At 41.3% G+C, this 25651-nt stretch overlaps 1 protein-coding gene across 2 annotated transcripts; it reads left to right on the top strand.

Moving 5' to 3' along the window:
- The first annotated feature begins 13212 nt into the window (after window positions 1-13212).
- Window positions 13213-24583, top strand: LOC124050652 (bcl-2-modifying factor-like). Of its 2 annotated transcripts, none has more exons than XM_046373395.1 (4): window positions 13213-13336; window positions 16399-16647; window positions 18096-18316; window positions 21346-24583. In XM_046373395.1, exons 1-4 carry the CDS (start codon window positions 13276-13278, stop codon window positions 21460-21462), a joined length of 648 nt encoding a protein of 215 aa, XP_046229351.1. In that variant the 5' UTR covers window positions 13213-13275; the 3' UTR covers window positions 21463-24583. The 2 variants fall into 2 exon arrangements, with proteins under 2 accessions (XP_046229351.1, XP_046229352.1); XM_046373396.1 differs by having other exon boundaries at window positions 13243-13392.
- Window positions 24584-25651: the final 1068 nt, after the last annotated feature.

Here is a 25651-nt window from a genome sequence, read left to right as displayed (position 1 = left end):
AGCCTTTAAACCATACATGTGACCTAAGTCATGGACTTAAGGCCATCAAAGAAGGCTAAATGTATGGCAGGATCTTCTATCTGGTCAGGCTGGCTTTGTGTAAAGACACTGTAATTAAGTGATGGTGTCATCTGTAACATAACCCTTTTCATGGGTTGTTTACAAGCCTTCTTTTGATCCCACACCAGTTGTGCTACCAGACGTGGTGCTGGTGCATGCAGGGAGGGGTGGGGCACATGTTTATTCAGAGACGCTCTGCAGACAAACAATGAACAAAATCATTCAACAGTATGCAAAATGAGCCATGAAGGTTGCAGCGTGAAGGATAACAAAACCGAGCAAATATATTCTTTTCTAGAGCTTTCCATGCCAGGTGGCATGAACTGGTTTGATGTGTGTAAAGATTTTTAAAAACCATTGCTTATGAGAAACAAGAGCTCCTGGGTGTTATTTTTCATGATAAGCTATTGTAGGGCGAAGCTCCGACATATGCATAAATAAATAAAATATAAATCTGCTTAACATACTGTACAATTGATTTTTAGCGTGTGGAGAAATAACTATTCACATCAAGAAACAAAAACCATGCCGTTTTTTACTTTTGCACTGCAATGCCTGATGCAAAATTAAATAAGTCACTTATTTAAATCCCGTTTTAGTCTTAATGACAACTTTGAGGCCCCAAAAAGTCCCCAAAACTCCTTAAACCACACAGGAAGTGAGGTCATCTCATTTCCCTCCACTGTGCGCATAACAACACTGTGAGTTTGGTTATGCTGGCACCCCTGCAGCTTGTGTGTGTTTGAGATAAATAGGTCTCTAGATGTAACTAATGGCAAAGAAAAACTGAAATGTGAGACAAAGCTCTTCTATATGTTATGAATTTCAGAATATGATGCATTCAGAATTTTTTTTTTTAATCAATTACTAATTAATTACTAATAGTATCTCGGTGTTCAATGGATGAATCTGTAGAACAATCTCCAGTTCACTATCCATATTGTCTGTGAGTTGTGTTGCTCTCATTATTTTTTGTCTGTAGAAAAAACTTTAAATTCTCCATCACGTTTTTTTTTTTTTTTTTTTGCTTCAGAGACTTCTCTATCTATATATCCTGTTCTTGTAGCACACAAGACACAGTGAGATGTGTTTCCAGAAACTGTTGGCGCTGTCCTCGTTGCACCCAGATCTGTATTTCCATTTCTTCACTACTAAAAAGCGGAGGCAGTCATGCTGACAGTTGCCTCTCTTCAAAGCCTCTTTAATGGCACGTCAATTCCTGCTTCCCCTGGGACGGTGACTGGGGGAAGATGAGGAGACTGACTGTGGCTGCTGGCTATGGAGGACTAGCCAGCTGCATCTCACATCCACTATACCAAAATCCACCCATCCTCTCTCAAGTAGGCAGAGACATATTCGCCTTTGTGAACTCCTGAATATAAGACATGGCTGTCACAGTGCTGTCTCTGTGTGTGAGCTCTCCTGGATGATGATCGTTTCATCCGCACAAAAACGCCCTGAGCAGAAGACAATGTCTCCAGCCATTACTGCTAGTTAGGTGCCTACCTGGTATATTCTATTATTAAATAGGCAGAGAGAGAAAAAAATCTCTTACAATTAAACTTATCTGCTGTGAAAACATCTTCATAAATATTTGATGCCATTTCTTGAAAATCCTAAGGCAGGTCCTGAACACAGCTCATTAAGTCATCATATTTTATGCTCGAGCTTTGAGTGCAAGTGGCATCATCTCTTGACTTGACATTGATCTTAAGCTTTTATTAATGCACATCCCTCCACTTTGCGCCCCTTAGAGATTTCACGGCCCTAAGTTAAATAACACATCCTCAACCAAACTAGTGGTGGGATCACTTTGGTTCAGAATTAAATATCTGAACGAAAAGAAAGAAATCCATCCATTTTCTATACCGCTTTTCTGTCAGGGTTGCGGGGGGCTATCCCAGCTAACTACAGGGGGGCTACACCCTGGACTGGTCAGTCAATCACTGACACACAAAGGCAGACAACCGCACACACGCACACTCACACCTAGGGGCAATGTAGATTAGCCAGTTAACCCAATGTGTCTGTTTTTGGGATTGTTTGAGTACCTGGAGAAAACACAGAGAAGAGACACAGAGAGAACAAGCAAGCTTTCCCATACGTAGACAAAGAACTTTTTTCAGAGACATTAGCTTTTCTGCTACATGAACACATAAAACTTTGGTCAGTTTAGGTGCTGTCTGCCCATGGCTTCAAAAGTACAGTGCAAGTTTATTTACTTTTTCTCTCAATCCCCTGCCAGTAGCCTACTGGGGCTCAGCCTTCCAGACACCAACACCCCTCCAGCCAGCTGAGAGTAAAAGTTAAAATATCTATGATTTCGCTCAAACCACTGCTGTGCCTTTATGTACAGATCCACTAACATGGCTGTCTTGTTATTCAAAGCCTTGCAATATTTGGAGTGTGTTAGCCTTTGCACCTCACACACAGTGAATTCAGCACAACCCTTTCATTCCACCAACTCCCAGCTTCAAGAATGTGCTGGTCGTCAAAAGCAGGTGGTCCTGGCCACAGGTGTGTTTGTCAAACTCCCTGCCTGAAATGGAGCCACATCTGTCGAAATGGTACAAATGGTTTTCTGGTCCCAGTACCATCCTGGTACACTGCCTGGTGACATCTGCTGCCCATGTGCTGTATGCAGCGGTGACAGAAAGCTGTGTAAGGCTCAGTCACCGAGAAAGCAAAGCCTCTGGGAAAAAAGGATGGAAGCCAGAGTATAAGACAGTAAAATTAATTTGTAGCTCAGTCATGCAGTCTCTTCCTTTTTTCTTAAATTGAGCAGAAAATAGAATTTTGCAGGCATAAAAATTCCTCTGTGGTAACTGGATCATTTCTTAACACCGACTGACAAATTTCGGCAAAGCTGCTGCTGAGGGGCACAAAATTGCATTCAGTATATTCTAACATTTGAGGTGTGAAGTATGGTGGGTGTTAGTTAAAATGCTTTGCACCACCACACTGAATGAGCTTGTGTGCACTGACTGAGATACTGGATAATGGCTGTCTAATTAAGACAACCTTAAAATTATTCAAAACATGCCCAGAACTGACTTGGTTGCAGTCTATCTGCCATTCGCGCCCTGATATTCTCCAGCTCTTTATTTTCAGGAAGACTGGGGAAATCAGGGCTCACGCTGTGTGCCTGCGTGGCTTGCTCAAGTGCCACTGCTTTAATGTGAGGAGTGCTTGCGACTGACGATATGGGCAAAATCTGTCCTCAGATCTTCAGAGAGGCTGGTAGATCAGAGGGCGGCTGTCATACCTCCAGGCAATCTTCAGTTACACAGTGGAGATCCTTCAGAGCTGCTGACCCCCCTGAGATTCACCGAGGCTGCCCAGGAAGCAGCCCAAGTATGAGAGATTTCAAAGAAAGGAGCAGCTGCTCAGTTGGTTTTGGTCGCTGTATCTCTAAACCATGTCAGAGAGGTGATGTTGTGAAATGCTTGTGAGTCTTTTATGTCTGCAAATCCAAGACAGGATAATTGATTTGGTTGATAAATGAGTTTTCGAAAAGTTGCTATGTAGGTCAGAGCTGAATGAATAAACGAGATGCAATTAAAGCTAAGTTCCCAGCATTTATAATTTAAAATTCTCTTTCCATAAGAAGTAAATTCAGTTTTTTATTATACCATAATAACGACCATGCACTTATGATGTCAAGATGATAAGACTAAGCGTTATTTGGAAGATTTACAGCCAAACATTATGGACCTCTTTTAACATAAATGAATTATGCGTATGTTAATCCCTTCCTTGGCATTTCCTGCTTAAGTAGTAATTTGCATGATAACACTACATCCTGCGGAATCAAAACTAAGAAGAAGTGTTTGTGTCAGTGTTTAGAGGAAGAAGGATTTTGCTGTCTATTCACAGACCTGTCCAACATCTTTCATTTTTTTCTTCTCTCTCTGCCAGTCCTTTCCGGCGATGGTGGTGTGCTTAAGATGCTGAACGCACACAGTTTTCATGGAGACAATATACCTTTCTGCTTTATTTCCTGGAATTATTCCCCTTGGCTGTGAAGCCCAGCTTGGTTCTCTGTTGTATCCAATTAGCTTCACACAGACAGCAGAGGCGATCCTCTACAGGCCAAACAAAAAAAAGTTGAATAGGTCATTTCATGGATGAACACAGTGTATTGCTGATTCTTCCCCCCCAGAAACCCAAGAATATGGAAATCCCTATTGCTCAGAGGGATGATGTCATACCAAACATAAAATCTTCAAAATCATGACACACACTGGCTTCCAAGAAGTGCCAAAACTGGTGAAAGACTGAGCCATGCATTGAAAAGGAGGATTTACATTCCCCTACAACTCAATTTTAATTTAGGTGAGTCATCGGATGCTTCAGGCCATTTGAAAAGGCCCTCAAGGACTGTTTGTCTTGAAGTCACCCCTTTGACATTAATGAGGCCTTGGCAAAGAGAGAAAGATCGCTGACCTTTAACAATTTACATACAGATCTGTGCAGAAAATAAGAGTTTAGTGCTGACCTTTTACATCAAGGTCTGCAAAATTTCTTGTGGTGCCCACAGTTCACAGAAGATCAAACCTTCTGATTTATGTTATGTTATAAGTCTTGCTAGACTTCCTTTAATCTCGATTGCGCACACTGCGTAGACTGTGCCTTGCTCCCACGAGCTAATATTCATCTTGACAACAGACAAGTATATGGTAGAACCCCGCAAGATTTCACAAAGGTACCTGTCCCTAAGAGAAATCCTCCTGTGATGACTGCTAAACGTAATGTGATCTTTATCCCTTAATTCCTCAGGCTATCAAGGACCCAGGGGATTCCTAATAGCAATTCATTTGGGGAACAAAGTCAGCTTCTATCATAAACAACAGACCATATGTACTGAATAACTCAAATGCAGTGGTGATTCCCCTGCTCCTCAGACAACATGAATTTGCCACTGCTCAAATGTGTATGCTCACCCACACAAAATGCAGAGATGCGTGGCCAGCAACAGAGAGTAAAAGTTACATTTTTACCAGGGGACTGTTGACACTCTTCACTGAGTTAGCGTAAAAATAGCATTGGGGACAAGGGGACACAAATGTGTCTCATCCAACTCTCACAAAAAAGTGTTTTTAAGCATATTTCCCAACATGTGGAACTTTTACTTCAATCTCAAATTCCTCGTAGTTGATAGTTTATTGGGTACGCCCATAGGAACAGAAAATTTCAGTTTGCATGGTTTGCAGTTTGGACCATTTTTATCTTTGTTTGCTTTCAACTGCCAAAGTAACAACTGTACATATGGTAGCTATACGATAGCTAAGAGTGTGCCTGTGTGTTGTGTTTATTTCAGCCTCTCTGGCTGATCTGAACTCTGCAGGGACTCAAGCCCTTTCTACTATTTTACTCCAAACTAGGTGTAGCAAATGAACTGCCAAGCGAGTGCAGTGGAGTCAAGTCCAATCAAAGAACCATTTTTTGTCAGTATTTTTGTTTGACTCGTATGTATCTTGTGCATCAAATGTAATGATTGATATTCCGTTATGTCATTACATGAAAAAAAAACACTTTCAGTAGGGTTAATATAGCACAAATAGTCCATAGAACCAGTGGTAAAGAGATTAAAAACACTTATTAGCTCCAAATCAAAATTTCAAATGAAACATTCAGTGCAGAATAAATAACACAAAGCAGCATTTATTGTTGAAAGGGAAAATAAATTCTCTAATATAGATTCATCCTCCAACCTGAGTAAACTAATTTGTTAGGGAGCTATGAGCAATTTCTGTGTTGGATGGCAATGTTGTTTTTACTAATCATAGCAGTATAATGTTCCTGCCTGAGTGCGTTTTTTTGCCTGCAGTTGTGTTAAATTAAGCAGTATGCATGGCATGCTCGATTCTCGCAGAATTATTTGAGTCCTCCTCTCCCCAAATTCATTAACTATTCAATGTGAACTCCTGATCCTGCAGGGTATTGACATTAATTCCCCACACTACTGGAGCAAGCAGTTTGGAATGTTTAAAAAGACTCGATGAACCTCGCCTGGGCTGTCTTCAAAAGCAAAGTTTTTCAAAACAAACTAACCATTTGCTAATTTGTGTCTTGCAACTTGCCCGGAGAACAGCCCTGTCAAATGCTGCATTATTAAGTGAAAAGCTAATTATGCCTTTCACTGGCCCGTGTCCATTACAAGCAACACAATAACAAGCTCATCAACAGTGACAACGGAGAGAGCACTTGTGCTGTTTAACAAGTTGTTGATCACAAGCTTTAATCCCTCACTGACATGATGAGGTAGACTTGTTACTAGGATCTTGTTCTGCTCCTGCCTGTCTAAACCAATCCCATTTCAGCAGCACGGTCTTTGCCTTGACCTTGGGCAGTGGATTTCCTTGAGGGCAGGGTGGCCACTCTGGAAGTTGAACGAACTGGCTGTGGATGGAGGTTGCAGAGCAGCTAGTGCTGAGGCAGGCAGAGAAATGTATGAATGACTGAAAACAGGAAAGCATCAAGCCAATCAGAACAAAGAGGAAATCTGTGAGCCAATCGCACGGAGCTTTTCTTCTCTCCCTCCAGCGTCTCCCTGACTTCTTTTCCTGACTGTTACCAGGTCACTGTGCCTGCCCGTGCCTCTGAATAATCTTTTTCATTGGGTCAGTGTGCCTCTCACAATGCGCCTGACTGGCTGGTCGGGCATACGCGGTTGCTAGGGAGCTCAGCCAATCAGAGCAAGGCGGAAGTTTCCCCTCGGTTTCTAGGCAGGTTTCACGTGCTGTAGATGTTTTGGCGGGAGAGGGAGAGAGCAGAAGCGGGAGGGGCGGCTGCAGGGTGAAGTGGAGCATGTGATTGTGTGTGCGTGTGTGGGAGCGAATGGGTGTGTGTATGTGAATGCACGAGTTGAGTGCGCATGTTTGCGAGTGCATGTTCATTTTGCCCTGCCTCTTGCTTTCTGATGCAACATCGAACTTTGTCTCCTGGGCTACTAGGGGACCTTGTTATGTTTTTTTTTTCTTCCTGTCCTCGCAGGAAACGAGAACCAATTGCTGTGCTGTTGCCATCGGAGCGGGGAGGTTTGTTTTCCCTCCACTTTCATCCCTGGTACCTCCCCATCGACAGTTACCGTAGAAACAAGAGCAACTCCAACTCTATTTCCATCCATGTCTCCTTTCTTCAATGATTTATCATTGCTGTCTTTTTTTAATCCACTGCACAGCACCTACCTACCAACACTTTAGCAGCCAATGAAGTATTTAGAAAATTGTGTGGCATCTCTGAAGAGGAACTGTATAAAAGCAGAGATGAAGAATAGCAGGAGCACATGCTGAGGTACAGCTTGTACAAGTGGCACCTGAACTTTAGAGCCCTGTCAGAGCTCAAAACATGTCAAGATTGTGAGCTAACAAGATTAACTGTTTCACAGAATAGGTTAGTCCCCCCCTCACCACCATATAAAACAAACTCAGACATATCTTTCACCAACATGTTATCTCGCTCACCCCCCTTGAACCCTCTGTTAACAGAGGGAAGCAGTTCATCACATCTGACATGGCCTTCCCAAAATCCCATTATTGCCACTTGAGTGCACACTGAGTTAGAAGAATTAAACTGGAGAGCAGCGAGTGAGTGGACAGACGACCACTGTGCATCCGCAAGAGAAAAACAAGGACCGGTTAAGCAACGTAAAAATGACATTTTCAATTACAGCACTTAACAATATAATATAATTATAATAATATAATGTCATATTCATATACACATATTCCTGTACTGATTTTTTGAGCTAATTCTTCTATTCAAAATAGATACAGCAAAAGTGAATTTACCAACCATATGACACATGGAAACCAGAATTTGTTCTTGTTAAGTTAAGAAAAATGTAATTAATTCTGGTTATTACAATTTTCATAACCTACTTTGTGTACCTTTGGCCATCATTCTTATTGACATATTAAGATTGTGATCACATTTAATAAAAATACAAACATTTATTGCAGGACATTGGACACAAATACGTAAAAACTTGCCTGAAAGTCAAACCTGCTACATGCCTCTCCACCAGCCTGCCCTCCACACCTTGTTTTAAGCCTCGCTACATGGAGACCACACTACTTCCTGTAAAAGCACTGAATGTAAAAGCATTAGGTGTAAATCGTGAGGCAAAATCATATGGAAAGAATTCCCATGTAACAAGGATCTAAACAAAGGAAGAAGTAACCCAAATAAATTTATAAGTCACATTTGATGAAACAACTTCCTGTTTAAACTTTAATCTGCTATCAATACGCACACAACTTTCCTGACTAATGAAGGATCATAACTGACATTTCAAGCTTGCGGACACTTTGTTTACCAGCAAAAACTGATGGTTTGATGGTATGGTTGCTTGTGATTTTTGAGTAGCAGTTTTGGGACAGTTGTCTATAAAGAGTGTTAGTCATCTAATTCATTCAAGATCTCTTTGGGTCTTGAGTCAACCAGTTCTGATTGGTTAAGTGTTGTGAAGCTTGTTCAGTGATAGATAGATAGATAGATGGATAGATGGATAGATAGATAGATAGATAGATAGATAGATAGATAGATAGATAGATAGATAGATAGATAGATAGATAGATGACTTTATTCATTCCCGAGGGGAAATTAGGTTGTCATAGCAGTCTGGTATACTTCAATACAGTATAAATACAGTAAAAGTGCTGAGTTATCTTGAAGAGAAGACAAGATGTTATTCGAATCAACCAAATCATGACAAACAATGAGTAAAATCACACTGGATTTCAGACAATAAGGGTACAGCAGTGTAACTGCAATAATATATATGGTTATACACCAGTGTAGGGATACCTGCCACTTGGATTTTTGGATGTTGCACAGGTGTCATCAATCTGCCTGACAATTGGATTGTTTACCACCTGAGCTGCTGCTGTTGCCGCTGCTCATTACTCATTAAGCGTTCATTTACTTCAACTTGCCATCACAGCTGGAAATGTGAAGATAAACTGAAAGACACAAAGCAACAAATTCATTTCCATACAACATTTCATCCAAAACATGCCCAGTGTTACTTCTGTATTGGGATACATTTCATTCATGGCATTAAAGTGGTGTCAAAATACGCATAATCATAAGGAAGTGTTTCCCCTGGGGTGGTTCTGGGCTTCAAATGTGTTACCTTTGGATGAACTCTGGGAGAGCTCAATTCATTGGCTGAGCCCCTGCTGTACCTGTGGTTAAAATCAAGAGGTGTTGACAGCATATGCAGGAAGAGGAGGGGGCGGGGGCGGACAGAGGTTTCCAATAACCTGTGAAAACTTGGCATGTCTGTCGTGAAATTTCACAATCAATTTATGTGAAAAACAGTCTCCTAAAGCAGGGATTTAGGCAGATAATTAAATGGCAAGGGGAGTGAAACCATAAAATTGAGATGGGAAAGTGCATGCAGTACAAGCACAAACACTAGTGGAGTTGTTTGGGTGTGGAATGAATTGAAGATTGAAGACAAAGCGTCTGGACGTCAGGCACCATTAGGGAAAAAGGCACAAAGCAAATTGTATCATTATGCAGTGAACTTTGAAAAATTTCAACATCCAGAGCCTTATCACCTCTGCTGGCAGCACGTAGTCAGAAATAACTCACTGTGGATAATTTTTGACTGCCTCGCTGGGGAAAATTGCTCGAATAAAAATGGGCTGGGACACATTGTCTGCCACTACAGCTGACACATTAGAAGTACTGGAAGTTTCAGTTTAGATGACAAGTTCTGAGTTCAGTGCCAACACAAAGGCTGTTTTCCCTCTTCAAAGGGGTTGAAGCTGTGCACTTGAAAGTAGACGACAGCAAATGACTTAAAACGGCGGATGAGATTGCACAATGCGTGACGTTTGTGTTTCTGAATCTCTTGCACTGACAGCGCATCATGTTATGTTCTCTGCCAAAACAGGGAACAAATCCGATTTGCAACACAAATGTGGTTAACAGCTCTGTTTTCAAAAACACTTCACCAAACCACAGTTTAACTGATGAAAAACTACTGTATTCCCCAGAGTCCACAGGCAATGTGATAACTGACTGTGATTGAAATGGACTATTCTTGGAGCTGTTGTTTGGGAACATTAATTAGTTATTGATAAAGGGAACTCGGGGGAGGAAAAAAAAGCGATGAAATGCTCATGGGCAATTCGATTTATTTCGTTTCTTTGTTTTTCAAATGCTGCACACAGTGGACTAATTAATTTTTGAAAGACTCCTCCTCCAAAAAGTGGTTTTAAAAGTGTGAACACCACATCAAACTGTTCCAAAAGTGATGTTTTAAACTTTTGAATTCCAGTGGGTTTCTTTTGTTTTGATTTTGCTTTTTATTCTTCAAAAGATGTTTTACTGATGAGGTATTTTATGGTAATTATTCCCCTAACACAGCTGTGTCCTTCAAATCCTACATACCTAAAGATAACAGGTAAAACAATATAGAATTCTGCTCACCTCGTTTAGACGATGAATACTATCATGAATAATAATTTTTATTTAAGCAACAAGTCAGCAGATCTACTGCTGCATGCAAATGGGAGCTCAACATTTGTTTTGGAGATTTAGAACAAAATTATTGTTATTTATGTTCATCCCTATGCATGCAGTCTGCTTGAATGTTCAAATTCAATTTGTTTATTGTTTGAACGTATCGATGGGCATATATAAAGAGAGGGAGAAAGAGAGAGTGAGCAACATAAAAACAACCACCATCTGATGTCTCTTATAAATTTTGGGTGGGGTCCCTTCACTGCAGGATTGGAGTTGGAGGGGCACTGGTGTGGATGGGGGGTTGGGAGCCATTAAGCAGCAGCTTAAACAAGGCTGAGCAGGAGCTGTTTTGCTGGTCTGCATGGGAATTTTGTGACAAGTTGAGAAAATCACACTTCACACGTTACCAGCTGTACAATAAAGGAGTGGGACGGTGTGAAAACATAACATCCTGTATGTGCTGACCAACACAGCGTGCAAAAGAAACAGCATCTGCTTTCATCCAGAAATTGCCTCTTGGGAAAAATCTGACTCACACGATGGATCAAATAGTCTCACTCTTCTTGCCCCCCTGTTTTGAACTCGGTAACCCCTGTTTGAGGATAAGGCTTGATGTCACTGTACATTTTTTAATCGTTCATCTTCAGGGTGATGCCATGGGTAGGCGTACCCCTGCCCTGCAATGAGGGTCACCAGCCGTGGTTGCTGTTTATTCCAGTGCCACTGTGCATCCATCAGACGAGGACACCATGTTTTACAATGGGTGCCCTCAGGAAATGAACTGAAAATGGCTCTATGCTTATGTCAATACATTGCTGTCAAGCCATTATCATGCAAGGATGCATTCAAGGACATTTGAACCCTGTTCTGTTATGTTATGCTATGTTCAATGGCACATAAATAAAAATAATGTTGAATTATCAGATAAATGTATTTAAAATATTCAAAGCAAAAAAAAAATCAATAAAGTTCATCTTATCTTAAAAGATGCATTAACCCTTGCACAGTGTTATGTTATTATGTATATCATCTGATTTTTTTTTTCAGAATCAGAATGATTCAATTCAGAATTGTGTGATGATAGTACAGCATTTTCATTTCATAGTTGAAAAATACAATATTTGCCTCTGAAATGTATTGACATATGATAAATGGGGGTAGTTAACCACTGGTTATGTTATGTCTCTTTAATATTGTTTGCATAACACCTGACACTGAGAATTTCCCCATTGTGGGACAAATAAAGGTTTATCTCATCTTCCTCTCTCTCTCTCTCTCTCTCTCTCTCTTTCTCACACACACACACACACACACACACACACACACACTTTCTTTCTTTCTCTCTCTTTCCTTCTCTCTCTCTCACACACACACACAGTGACACACGCACTCTCCCCTTGCACATCCAGTTCACTTGCACGTCATCACTCTGCACTTTATAAAAATGCACGGCCATCTGCAAATGTTTACCTCCACCATTACAGATGTATGTACATGTACATGTATACTATGTATACAGACTTGTGTATATCTGCTGCAACGTATGCCAAAACAAATTCCTCGTAAGTGGAACCAACCTGACAATCAAAGTTTTCCTGATTCTGATTCTTATTATGAGATAAGGTAATCTCATGTTTAGACATACAAACATAGTGCTATTCAATGGGTCATTGACATGCATGTGAAACAACTAAATTTGCCAGTCTGTTTGTTGCCTTGACAGTACTGAAGCCATCATCACACCGACCAGCAGTAATTGGGTAGGTACAATCAGTCTGTCTAGCGGCAGCTTCCTATCAGCTGAGCTCAGTGCTGAAAGCAGTCACATGTCTTATCTGGGTTTGTGTTTTTCCCCCTCCACGTGTCAAGCTATACGAAGCAGAAGGCGGGACCATAACAAACCATCTGATTGGCCCACTGCATGTCACCAGCTTATGGTCACCAGAAGGACTGCTCTCTTTAAAGGGCCAGACATATTATTTTCTTTCACCTCAACAACAACGTACAGCATGAGCTCAACACCTTACGCAGACACCGATCAAGCCTGTAGCAGCACATCGGTATTTATACTGTTAATGGTGAAGTTACATCCAAACTGGAATGACTTGATTCGGACAAAATCCCTATTTTTTTTAAATTAAGCACAATGTGAGGTACTTGTGTCTTATTTGAGTATGTCCATCTGGTACTTTATACTTCTGTCAAGTGTAGTTAGGCTATCACAAATTAGGATTTTTGCATACAAAACGTCAAACGAGCTTCTACGACGTCACATCGAAAATTAAAATCAGCACATTAAAATTAGCACCACTTTGATTAAGTACAGGCTAACAGTAAAACGTCACCTACGCATGGTCAGTAAACCCAGTTGCCCTAGAGGGATACATTTCTGCCCTATTGTTGGCAATAATACTTCTGCTTAAGTAACATTTTCAATGCGTGAATATCACTTGGAATTCAGTATTATTTATAGGGTGGTAGCCATCTACTTTTACTATTATCATGCAAAGCGACACAATCCCCCTCCACTGACCGTTTGCCTGCCGGTGTTGGTGTGTTTTTAGAGCAATGCCTGCATTTTGTGTCATTTCAATGCGTTTGTATTTGCATGACACTATGTAGCTGACTCTGTTCCTTTCACGTTATTAAGAAGGGGCGTGTCCAGCCACAGAGGCGGACCGTTTTGACAGGGAAAAAAAAAAAAACAACCCTCTCTCAAGTCAGCAAACATCTATGAGTGGTGGTAATGCGAAGCGGGATACGAGTCGCATCAACACAGTCCGTAGGAAACAAGGTAACAGCAAGTTGTCAAGATACCACCCATCACCACGGAAAACGCGTTTGCTGGCGGTGAGTGCGACTGTCGTGTGTTTGAATTTTAAAAATCGAGCCGTTGGACCGTCGCGTGCTTCGTGGTTCGTGGGAGTTTGTCAACAAATATGCGGGCATTTTGGGCATGCCCGGGCAGAGACGGGGTGAGCGGGCATACCGGGAGCGCTGGCGTATGGAAAGTGGGCATTTACAGATGTATTTCAGTCCCGTTCTTCACAGCATTGAGGCTTTCTGCATTTGTTTCGACGGACAAAGTTAAATAATAACCAAGTGATGGGTTCTGTTCACCTCCTCCCGTGCGTGGATTCTCAGCGTCTCGGTTGATGTTGTCCGGTGTTTGAAGCGCATCCATTGGTCTACAGTTTTTTTTGTCACTACGCAATATTATCGCTAATTAGCGTAGTGAAATACCGTCGTGTTATTACAGACAGCAAAGTGACTTGGCGTGTTTCGATTTCAGGCTTTAGTGGTTGTAAGTGACGGGTGCTATCGGCTCCGTCATCTCCGAGATGTTTGTTTTGGGGAAGAGTTGTGTGGCTAAGTGAAGAGAAAGTGCCAGCGGAGGACAATGGGAGCCATACTGTCATAACTCTGTCTTAAATGGTTTTGAAATTCTGGTCATTTGTTTCCGCTGTCAGTAAAGGAAAAATAGCCAAGACCCAGGCTAAATTTCTTACCTACATGCTTTTTTTTTAAGGGAGAAAAAAAATAGTGTGAAGAACATCTCTTAGTTTAAATTCCTAACTTTGGCTAACTCTTTATTTTGGGTTAGCATTGTGTGTCAGTGTTCGGTTTCGACAAGTTTCAATGGGAAATGTTTCGGCTGCCGGGTTGAGGATGTTATGTCTTCAGTGATGAGCGGGCGGACGCAGCGTGTTTACACGCTAAGTTGCCCCGGGCATTGTGCTCGTGATGCGGGTAGAGCTGCAGAACATTCCCGGTGGTCCTCTGGAGACCACTTATGAACGACTTCATACACTTTAATAAAATTCGAAGTTATTAACTTTTTCTAGTCGTGCAGATATAATAATATAATATCAGTCAAAATACTAATTCGGAATATTTAGCTGGACTGACACTCCTGTCCTGTGAAGTAGAGTTCATGACTTTATTGGAGACTGGGACTATTTGGTCTCCTCAGGATATGTACTGCTAGTTAAGTGAAGGCAGTAGGACAAATAGCAGCAGAGCTCACCTTGTGTGCACCCCCACACCGAGCCGTTCATGGAGGAGAGCCCGGTGCACAGATGGTGCAGCAGAGGGAGCCACTTTCTGCTGCAGCTTTGAGCCTGTGACCAACACTATGGTGGCTGCCAGGCCTCCCTGCTGCCCCAGGCAGTGTATGTGTCTATGTGTGTATGTTTGTGTGTGTGTTATGTCTTTCTGTGTGTCTCCCTGTCTATGTTTGTTTTTTATGTGTCTGACACTGTGGTTATCCTGCCAGTCCTCTGTTGACTGCCAGTATAAATTCAAGACAGGGCTCGCATTGCCATTGACACACAACACAACACAACACATTCGATCTCAGTGAAACTTACTGCACAGTTGCAGAGGAGTCCTGACTGCTTGCATAGCATTAATTACTGCCCTAGTTAATTTGCCTGGAGGAGACATTAGCGCAGATTATAGCTGTTTTGAATTCCTGTAATGCACAAGTAATTAGGCTGCATTGGCAAAATGGACTAATTTCACTCTCAAATGCCCTTGGAGCAGTGAGACGACCAGGAGGAGGATGAGTGGCTGAATGTTTTAGTTGTGTTTACCTAAGAAACTGCCTCATACTGTTTGATGCAGAGACATACATCTTACACAAATAATCTAATTATGTGGCCTGATTAATCATGCAGGGTTTTTCCACAGCTGTTCAAAATGTTGTTTCCTCCTTGAACTTCATATGATATGACATCATGCAAAGGGACACTTAAACAAAGAGATTACATGACTGGGGCCACCTCTTTTAGTAAACACAATACCAGTATATCCAGTTTCAACTTGTGCTTTTGCCAGTCACCCCAGCCTGTTTGTCTCCATGTACACTAGAAAAGAAGGTACCCTTGAGAAAAAAAAAAAAAAAAAAGATGAAACAGTAGTTCAGATTGTGGCATGTGGCCAAGGAGGAAGAGGGTGTGAGTGTTTGTGTTCAGCAGACACAGTTAAGGATGGAGTGAAACTCGTTATCTGCCTCATGAAACGGCTGCTGCTCACAGCACATGACAGTCTAGCCAGAACTTTGGTTTCACTGAGGTTTCACTCACACACCACCCGCTGCTGTTTGTGTGTGTGTCTGTGTGTTGTAGTGTATGGACAATGAGTATCAAGGTCTTAATGTTGAGCTGCAGAACTGTGCAGGAGGAAGCTAATCCCTTGACTGTACTCTGCTCTGTGGTAAACTGTTCCAGATTAAGGTAGTTCTGATGGAAAAAAGCCTCTCCGGTGGATCTCTTGGCGCTCACTTACAATTTGGCATATTATAAGGAACAGCTTGGCAAAATCTGCTGCGGGAGGGTGGCAAATCTGGCGTAGCATTTTTATCCGCCCACTGGGTCCCCCCTACACAGGGTGTTTCCATACGTTTTGCTCCTGTTGCTACTCATCACTATAAGAGATAATCGCTTTAGCAACAGCTGGTATCTTGGAGGTTTGTTGCCCTTTCTTTACATAGAAATTTGCATTGGCAGATCCATCTCTGCCTGTTTGTTTTCAGTATTGACTCACACAACATTAAGCTCTTACTCTGTATCATAATGACTAATGATTTATTTCTATTTAATGTAGACATGATGAGATAATTTTCTAACTGCCAGAGGGCAAAGTTTCCACTGATAACAGGATGCCATTTGGCACTTTTTGTTTGGTCTTGAAACAAATCACACCCAAATTACCTTTGAGCTAAAGATCATAAACACTCACATCGAGTTTAACACAATCCCGCAAACACATCTTATATTGACATTACCAGTTTATATTTACATTACCTTGTCATCTCATTCTAAAGTTTCCATGTCCTACCCCCCCACCCCCCAGGGAGCTTACCGCTGAGGCGTCGGATGGATGATGAGGAGGAGGACATGTCACAGCCCATCTCGCAGCTCTGGGGGACACCCTTTAGGGACGTCAAATACGAAGACCGACCCACACAGATTGCGACTGGACAGGCCCTTGCTGCCGTCACTGCTGCCGTGCCCACGTCGCAGAGCCACAACAACAACAACAGCATCGGCATCAGCACGCTGCCCTGCAGCTTGTATCGGCAGCTTCGCATACCCTTTCACGGTAAGGGAAGAGGCGAGATAATGTAAGCCTGCTGAGCACGATGTGGTCTTTTGGTTTTTGAAATTGAGTATACAGCATTGAATGGGATACATTCAGTGCAACTTCACACGATTAGTCATTCCTTTAATCTGGTGGATTACGAATTGGGAACCATCCTGAGAGACGCAGGTGATTAAAACTGTCAGTCCGATTTGATAAGTGTCAAACTGGAGGAGAGTAGGAGACTGCTGTTTTGTTTTTTGAATGGGCTGTTGCACAGACTCAACTCCTTTTTGAATTATTGCTGCAAAACAGACAAGAACACCAAGAAATGATTTTTCCTTTTTAGTTGGGATCCCCTTGTCCTGTGATACAGATGATGAGAACTTGACTAAGGTGTCTAGGAAATTATTTGCTTACTGTACAGACTTGCACTTATCTTTACTACATATAGTATTACAAAGAACATGCCTTTAACCTAAATCTGATAAATGATGATCATGTTTCACACTGCTGCTTCTTCATGCATTTTAAATGAGGGTATTTTGAAAAAATAAAAAGACAACACTAATTTCATACATACATAAAGGCACATACCTGCACTAATACGTCCACCAGGTTTAATCCAATATTGTTTTTCCACTTCTAATCAAATCAATGTGACATCACCCTAATTGAATTGAACAAATGTTGAAGAGGAATGTTGTTTGTTGACTCAGTGTCAGCGTGTGAGACGTATATTGTTCTGAGTTTAAAGTCACCAACACATAAATACCACTGACTGCTATTACCTTGTCCCTCATTGTATAACCAGTAATGGATGTCATGCACTTGGCCCAATGCCATTTCTTCTCGCAAATAAAGTCCAGGGCTCTCCGTTTCTTAGAGATATTATGGTCCTCCGCGAGGAAGAATAGCAGTACATTCTGTACACATGACAACATAAAAAAAATGTTTTCCCTCTAAGTGGCATGACTGCAGAAACACATGCTAGAGGCAATGAGTAAACTCAGTGACATGGCCCAGAGAAAGATTACTGTTCAGTAAAACTGTTGATTTAATAAGGTGTTTGAGTTGTTCACCTACAACACTCTCTTTCTTCTTTATGGATTCTCTGAGTGTTGTTCTCTGAGTGTCTACCTTGTTATTTGTCCATCTGAGAAGATCTGATAAAACCTGTTTGTGTTTCAGAAAGCAATATAGCAGCAGTGTAAAGTAGATACTGTAGACACAGCTGTGTTTGTGGCCATTAATAGTAATCAAGATAGCTGGGCTTATCTTAAGACTGAAAGCATAGTGTTCTCTGATGTTTTTTTTTTACTGTCTAGTAGTTTTTACTGAACTGATATCAGTAATGCCTCTCAGTCTGATACTCATTTTGGCACTGACAGAGACAACAGCCTCTTGGTATTTTAAAGATGCGACAACAACAACACAAGTTTTAAAAGAACTTAATGTTTTCCTTTTAGGCAACGCTGGATTACGGTCACATTTCCCCGCTCAGTTTGAGCCCATGGAGGACCGGGGAGAGAGGCAGAATGAAGAGGAGGAGGAGGAAGAGGGCAGAGGGGAGGAAGATGACAGGATGGCAGAGGGGCCAGGGCAGCAGGCAGGGGTGAGCGTCGAGGCGCAAATTGGTCGTAAACTTCGGGAGATCGGAGACAAGTTCCAGCAGGATCATGTTGAATTGGTAAGCCTAACCCCCTAGTAGTGAAGTGGATCCTAAAATGACCCCATTTCAAACAGCCAGCTGCAGAGCCTTCATGCTCTTTTGAAACTTATGTAAACAGTGTGAACACATGGTGACTTACATTACATTAATACCTAACTAAATGCTCTGTTTGCCTGTTGGACATCTGTTCAACGAGACACAACTGCAGCGAGGGATGGTGGGTTTCGGAGTATGCTAGGACCTGAAACTATATTTTGTTTATGCGAGACAAAAAGTTTGTGTTTGTGGGCCACTATTTATGTGTGTCAGCTTTTACTTGATTAGAGACACAAAGCTACCTTGTGCCAATTTGTGGCTCACTCTTAGGAAGAAAGGGGCTGAACATTTTGCCAGCTGAATTGGCCACAACCCACACTTGATAAAAATAGTTTGTGCAGTGATTCAACCGCTTTCTTGGCCACACTGAAGAAAAAATTCTAAATCACTAATAGGGCATGGTGTACTAACTTCATACAGGATACAGTACCTACATAATTAATATGTCAGTGTCTCTGTCTGTTTGGAATACATTGTGACAACTGATACTGTCACAGAAACACACTTTTTCCCTGCCGATACCTAAATATTGATTCTTAGTTTGACACTGTGGTAAAGGTCATCTTTGTCTTCTAAACTACTACTACTGGACTTGGACTTGACTCGGATCAGTAGTGGACTCGACTTGAAATCGACTCAGGTTTTTCATTAATGACTTGGACTTGACTCAAACACTAGGAACTCGAAACTGGACTTTTTTGGGAAGAGCAGATTAAGTGACACCCTTTTATGACCACATTCCCTCATCCCATTGTCTCCACTCTGTCATTTAAAAGACAAAGTCGACCCCTTTGTACTTGAAAGTGTTCTTTATACTTTACATATCACATGTAGCGTGAAACAGTGTGGGACTTGTGAAGCCTGAAGCGTGGGGGCTCTCTGTTCGAAAGCTCCTGAGGGAATAGCTAAGCACATATACCATGTGTAGTTCATGATGTAGCTAATTGTGCATGTCAAGAAATAAAATTCACATGTGCTCTTTTGGCAAGATTTTGTATCACAGTGTGTTTGATAACAGGTCAGGGGGTTGCACGTATCGATGTTTGCAAAGCAGCTAGTAGCCTGACTGAGAGTTCACATCAGTCATGACTGTGAACTTAGTTAATAAGTACAAATACACTGGGAGTGGTTTCATATCTGCTGCTATGACTGTTTTGCCGTAGGGTGTTTAAAAGAAAGAAAACTAGAATTAGAAAAAAAAGAAGACAGATGAAGAGAGTGAGAGAAAAAATGAACAGAAAGTGTTATGTGGTGAGAGAATCTGACAAAGATTGAGACATAGCAGGTGAGATCGATGTGACTGTCACAAACAGGAGTGAGCTGCATGTCTGTGTCTGGGTAGACTTGGCCGGCTGTTTATACGCTCGTCTAAAAATAGAGTCTGACTCACGGCTACCCACAATACATCAGTTGTCCCGCTCACTGCCTCACTGTGCGTGTGTGTGCGCGCGTGTGTGCGTGTGTTTTGGATTGCGTGGGTAACTCTTGACAGATAGATAAGAGGGAACATTTTCTTTTTTGCCTGCTGTCTGCACTCGAGTTGGTTTTATCCTGCAGTATCCGATACTGTAAGAATATTCCAAGGGGAGAATAATCATCAGTGATCCTTCATGATATTCACTCACGTCTCTGCTACTATTGTGAAATTTTTTCACGTTTCTCCAACAGGTTTCCCGGTGTGGGTTAATGTGTGAGTTTTTGTTCATGTGGGGTAGATTGTTATGTTTTCAGTTTTGGCTGCTTTTGTGGCCAACAACAAACCACTTGTACTTTTACTTTCAGTGAAATAATGAGAATCTACATTAGGTGAAGGATGCACATTGGCATCTTTCTTAATCGACTGGATTGCATTAACCTAAAAAAATAAAATACATGCCCATCCTCCACTACTTACACAGAGGAGCCTCATGTGGAGTGAACCAGGGTGCTGTTTAAATTAGCTAGGCATTGTAGAATTAAGGCAATTAAGGACAATTAGGGTTACATTTGGCTGTGCCGGTTCAGTTCAGTTCAGCCTGCTAGTTCTGCATCAAATACCCTGTGGCGGACTCTGATTGCTAGGCTTGAAGAGACCTTGATGGAGAGGGGAGAGAGCAGGGAGAGGGATCGTAACAAGAATGCTTATGCAACAGGCTGCAATATCTGAGTGCGGCTGTTCAGAAAGCCAGAGGGGAGCTGTGCAGGATCAGAGATGGAGAGGAGCGAGCGGGTGGGGGCTGGGGGGGTTAACTGAGATTGCAGGCTGCTGCAAGAACCACTTTGTCTGTCTGCGCTCCATGCAGGCTGCACACCCCAGTAGAACATGACAGAGCTTGGGGAAGGCAGCTCCATAGGAGGGGGCAGTTTCTGTTTCCTTGGCTTTGTTTTTGCTAATTGTTCAGCTAATCTCACTGTTACAAGAGAGCTGTGATGAAATAAGCAGTGCGTTCTCTGAAAGCACTTTGAGGTTCTTGTTTAGAAGTCAACAGTGCAACATTTAGTATGTGGCTGTCACAGACCTGAGGGAAGAGGATAGAGACTATTAAGATGAGTGGCAGCCTCCGGGGAGGGGGGGGGGGGATGTAAAATGTCTTGTTTTACAGTTGTTACAAAATGAAGTCTTATATTTCTGTCTGGGATGGAGTGTCCTTAAGAAATCAGAGACCTACTGCATCTGACACTGTATATTCTGCAGAAGTATTATGCAGGATGTGCGTGTGACAGACATGTTTTCTAGACACAAACTAATGTTGTGGAAACATCCAGTCTACTTGGTCATATGGTTTGGGCTCAAAGGGTTTACCACAGTTCACAAGGCTTTACATCCAGACACTGTTATGACAAGATCAGAGTCTGGAAAGCGGTTTTTATTACTTAACTGGTGAAAATCTGACAAGCAAATTTGTGACTTAACATGCCCTTCCTGATGATAATAACCTAATGTGCATTTTTTTTCTTCCAACTTTCCGCAGTTCATGAGGCACCAGAGACAAAACCTGCCTGCCTGGATGCGCCTTACGATGGCCCTGTTTGGCTTTCTGTTTCCAAGAGAGGCTCTCTTCCCTCGCCTGAGAGGAGCGCAGAGATGAAGGGACTTCCTGCTGGTCCTCGCCTCAGCCCTTGTCGTGCCCCCCTCCCCCCCCTACAGAGACAAGGGAGCAGACATTAAGAGATGGCACTGTAAGAAGGAACACGGGTTTGGATATTCTTTTCTAATTGAATATGAAGATGAGATGAAGAAAACACTGGTCACCGCTGGACGGAGACTGATTAAAAATTTTTTTTCTTTGTTTTTCTTTTTTTTTCTTTTCTTTTTTTTTGTCTTTCCAAGAAGGAGCCATTGTGTTTGAAGAGATATTTTCGAAATATTTGTAAGATTACCTATTTTGTACAGTAAACTGCTCTTTTTATTTGTTATTTCAACTCTTGAAGGACCTCCATCAGTCCAGGGAATGCCTTATTCTCTCCTGCCACAGTACAACTCTTTTGCTTCAAGGAAATCATAAGAAAAGAGATACAATATAAGATTAGGCCACTTTTATGGTGACAGACTGTGGACGTGGACATTTCTGTGCTGAAGTTACTGACTTAAAACCTTGAGGACTCGAGGCACATTTCTAATTTATTCTCAGAAAAACAATAAGCCCTGCACTTATTCTTTACCGCTCCACACTGGCTGAGTTGAAAATGGTTGTCATGACGTTGCGGCGGTGTTACACATTGGTGTTGCACTATCGGTCAGGTTAATGTGTGTTTTACCAGCTTCCACTGTAGACGTAGGGATATTATATCAACCTGTGTCGTCCATCAGCATCCCCATCTCGATTGCCACTCATGTTGTTAAACTGGCCCACTGGGTAGATTCAGATCCTATTGATTTTAAAGGATGAACGCATACGTACTTGAATTTAGGTGTACTGATGATATTTTTGCAGAGTAACATTGTGATTGCGGTTTCAAATTTGTGATCCATGTGTATGTAGGAGTGTGTGCTCACTGTTTCCAAAATCTGCAGTAATTTTGAAGCCAAACAAGCACAAATAAGTCAAACAAATCTCCTTTGTGGGATTACAATCAGGGAACTGGAAAACAATCAGACTCCTGAAAATCTTTGGATAGATGTCATCATTTCCTAAAGCTTTTCAGGATTTCTTTCTCTGGCTGGAACTGACAATCACAACTTTGCCCTTTGCTGCGTTGTGGGTCGCCTGCAAGAGACATGACATTTCTCAGCATTTGTGAGGAGGGGGTGAGCAATATTCAAGCCAGTGGAAGGAAGGAAGTAAGATCTTAGGGATCTATTGCATTTGCAATCAAAGTGACATCCATAGATGGACATTTCCCAGAATATGGCTGCGTTCTCAATCAAATACAAATATCTTTGTTACAGACACATTTTTGGGTTAAAGTTACAGAGATGCATTTTTATTTTATTTCACTCCAGGTGTAAATCTAAATGTCTTGAGCACTGATTCAATTCTGATGTGCGTGTATCAACTCAACCTTTTGTTCAAGTGCTTTCTTTCACCAAACTGCCAGTGGTACATTGCGCTTCACTGAAAACTTTGTAAGAACAGCTTCTGTATAGTTAAAAAAAATCATTTTTACTAATCACACAGACACATTTTGGTATGAAGAAAGTTTGTACATCCTTGTGCGACAGCTGCTACATTAGCATTTTGCAGACGGCACAGCCACTGTTTCTCAGTGTAAGGTTTATCAAGGAAAACGTCTTTACGGACTTTAAATGAGATGTTATAAATTCCTCATTTGATGTATGATTTCTTTTTTTTTTTTGTAGATTCGTGATATGAGCTTTTGAAGACACTGATGGGTTTTTTTTTCTTTCCTTTGTGTTTTCTTCAGGGAGTAGTTAATAAATGTGTTGATTGTGTTTGCTAAAAATCTGCCTTTGAGTGAGGACTCCATGCGTCATTGCTGTTAGTCTTTGAGGCATGTAGTAGACGACACCAAACAAGCAAAGATTTGTCTTTTTATGTTTCTTCAAATCATATTCACTGAAAGATGTGGAGATGTGTTACAGATTGATAGGACTCTTTTTTTCTGTAACTACATGAGCTGAACCAAAAGTTTGTTTCCTGCAAACACTGAACGCTGAGCCAATTCAGATTGACGCACTCTTCAGTCCAAAGTTCATGTACTCTCACTCTGTTTCATTGAACATCATGCTTAACTACTCCCTGTCCTTACTGAGAACAAGTTTCATTTTGTTTCGTTCCTTTTAGGTAATTTATTCTAATTTATTTTGTGTATATTTGCTCAGTGCTACTGTATAGATGCCTTCTCAGTGTGTACAGTTCTTTTCTTCTCATTGTTGACTTGCATTCAGTTGTGTGTTTGATACCTGTGTGCGGGGAGGTTGGACTAAAGCCATGTGCCTCGTGCTTTCTCGCACGAACGGTGTGAGTCTTTACAAATCACATGAACAACAGACAATCAAATGTACAAAATGTGCCTTGTGAGTAAGAGACCTGCCACCAGACCTGCCATCATCAACATTTGGCATAATTACCCAAAGTCACTGCTGGTCACAGCTCTTGTTTCACTTGGGCTCTGTGAGATCAACATACTCTGATACAACAGAGTTGGCACAAACGTTTTTGTTGTGTCTTGCTACAAAAAAAAATAAAAAAAACAACATCAGTTTGATTCCTCGCATCTGCTCACGAGGCACAGGCTCAACCTTTGACATCTCTCAGCACGAACGGCGAGTTTCACCACGCAAAACCTTCTCAATGTCAGAAACGACTGTTTGCAGTCAATGTGCACTGTAAAAAAAACAACAAAAAAAACATTTTTTTAAATCTGTATACTGTATTTTGCGCCTCTCTCTTTCTACTCCTGTGCTGAACTTCCCCTCTAGATTCCTGATGTTTTTTTGGTTTTTTTTTTTTAAGATCTGTAATATGCTGGATCGGCCCAGTTTGTCTGGGTTTTCTGCTTTTTTATCTACAATCTAGTAGGGCTGTGGGTTTACACTTGAAGGAGGAATGAGCCACCATGGTGCCCAGTATTATTTGTATGTGAAATGGGTTGAACAGCCACTGCGTCGGTGTGGCGTTGATCTGAGCCTGTCGTTACCAACCACTGTTGCAACCCTGACTCAAGTGAAACATTTTTTTATTCATTCAACCTTCAGTGTCTTTAATATCAAATCTATTCGATTTTTTTTTTTTTTTTAATATCCAAGAAAGAGTGCATCCTTACTGTCAAGTGCTGTGATTTGGTGTTTTTTATACATTAGACATGAATTTGACACAGCTGTTGTTGCTATCTTTATATAAAAAAAATTTTAGCGAAAATTTTCCATATCTTTTTGTAAGAAGACCAAGAAAGAACTACAACAACACAACTTTTTTGCTTTTCTATGATTGCTTTTTTTTTTTCCTTTTTCTTTTTTTTGTCAATGTTGTGGCATTTTTAATTTTGGATCTTGCCAAGTCTGCTGTGTCACTCTCAGTTCAAGGGCTTTTCCAATATATGTAAATGGAGTAAAAATGCATGTCCGACATTCCTGAAAAAAAATCTGTATCTTAAGGGTTTGAATGTAATTTAATGGAGTGAAAACCACAATATCTCTTTTAATACATGAACTGAACAGTGGAACATATTTCAGACCCCCGTGTTGCGAGCGCGGGGCGTTTGTATCGTCTTCACATTGCTTTCTTTACGTTCAGAGTGGTCTCAAGGATTTCACATTCATGTGTCGTTTGAAGTGAGACCCAGGCCAGATGTAGCAGTTTTTCGTTGAAGCATTGGCTGTGTTATCGTTGGGACTGCTCTGTGTCTGCTGCACAGTTTTCAAACAGCACAGAAACATGGAGCGACGGAGGGGACGGAGGAGGGCTGGGGATGTTTGTTCTTTTTCTAGTGCAATATGCTGTACATAAGAGCTTGGCTCTCAAAATCTTACAATTTCTCTTAATTTCTTTTGTTGTTAAATGGGTACATTGCTGTTTGTTTTATTTTTTTTCATTAAAACTTTATGGACAGTTGAAATGGCTTGCGCTTCATTTCTTTTACTAAACACAAACAGTACAACTAGAAGATGATTTGTTTTAGCACGCCTGCAGTTTTTACCCTCAATAACACCAAGAAAACCACATTGAAAATCATCGGTAATAATTTAAGTGTCTTTCCAGCCCACACAAAATTTTCCCATTTAAATTTTATTACAGATTTTCTATGATTAACAGACACACAAGAAAGACACTACAAAGATGTAGCTTTTACACAGACAGGACAAACAATGTATGC

The sequence above is a fragment of the Scatophagus argus genome, chromosome 19, assembly GCF_020382885.2.
Source record: "Scatophagus argus isolate fScaArg1 chromosome 19, fScaArg1.pri, whole genome shotgun sequence".
Classification (NCBI taxonomy): domain Eukaryota; kingdom Metazoa; phylum Chordata; class Actinopteri; family Scatophagidae; genus Scatophagus; species Scatophagus argus.
This window is presented reverse-complemented; position numbering and strand designations above follow the sequence as displayed.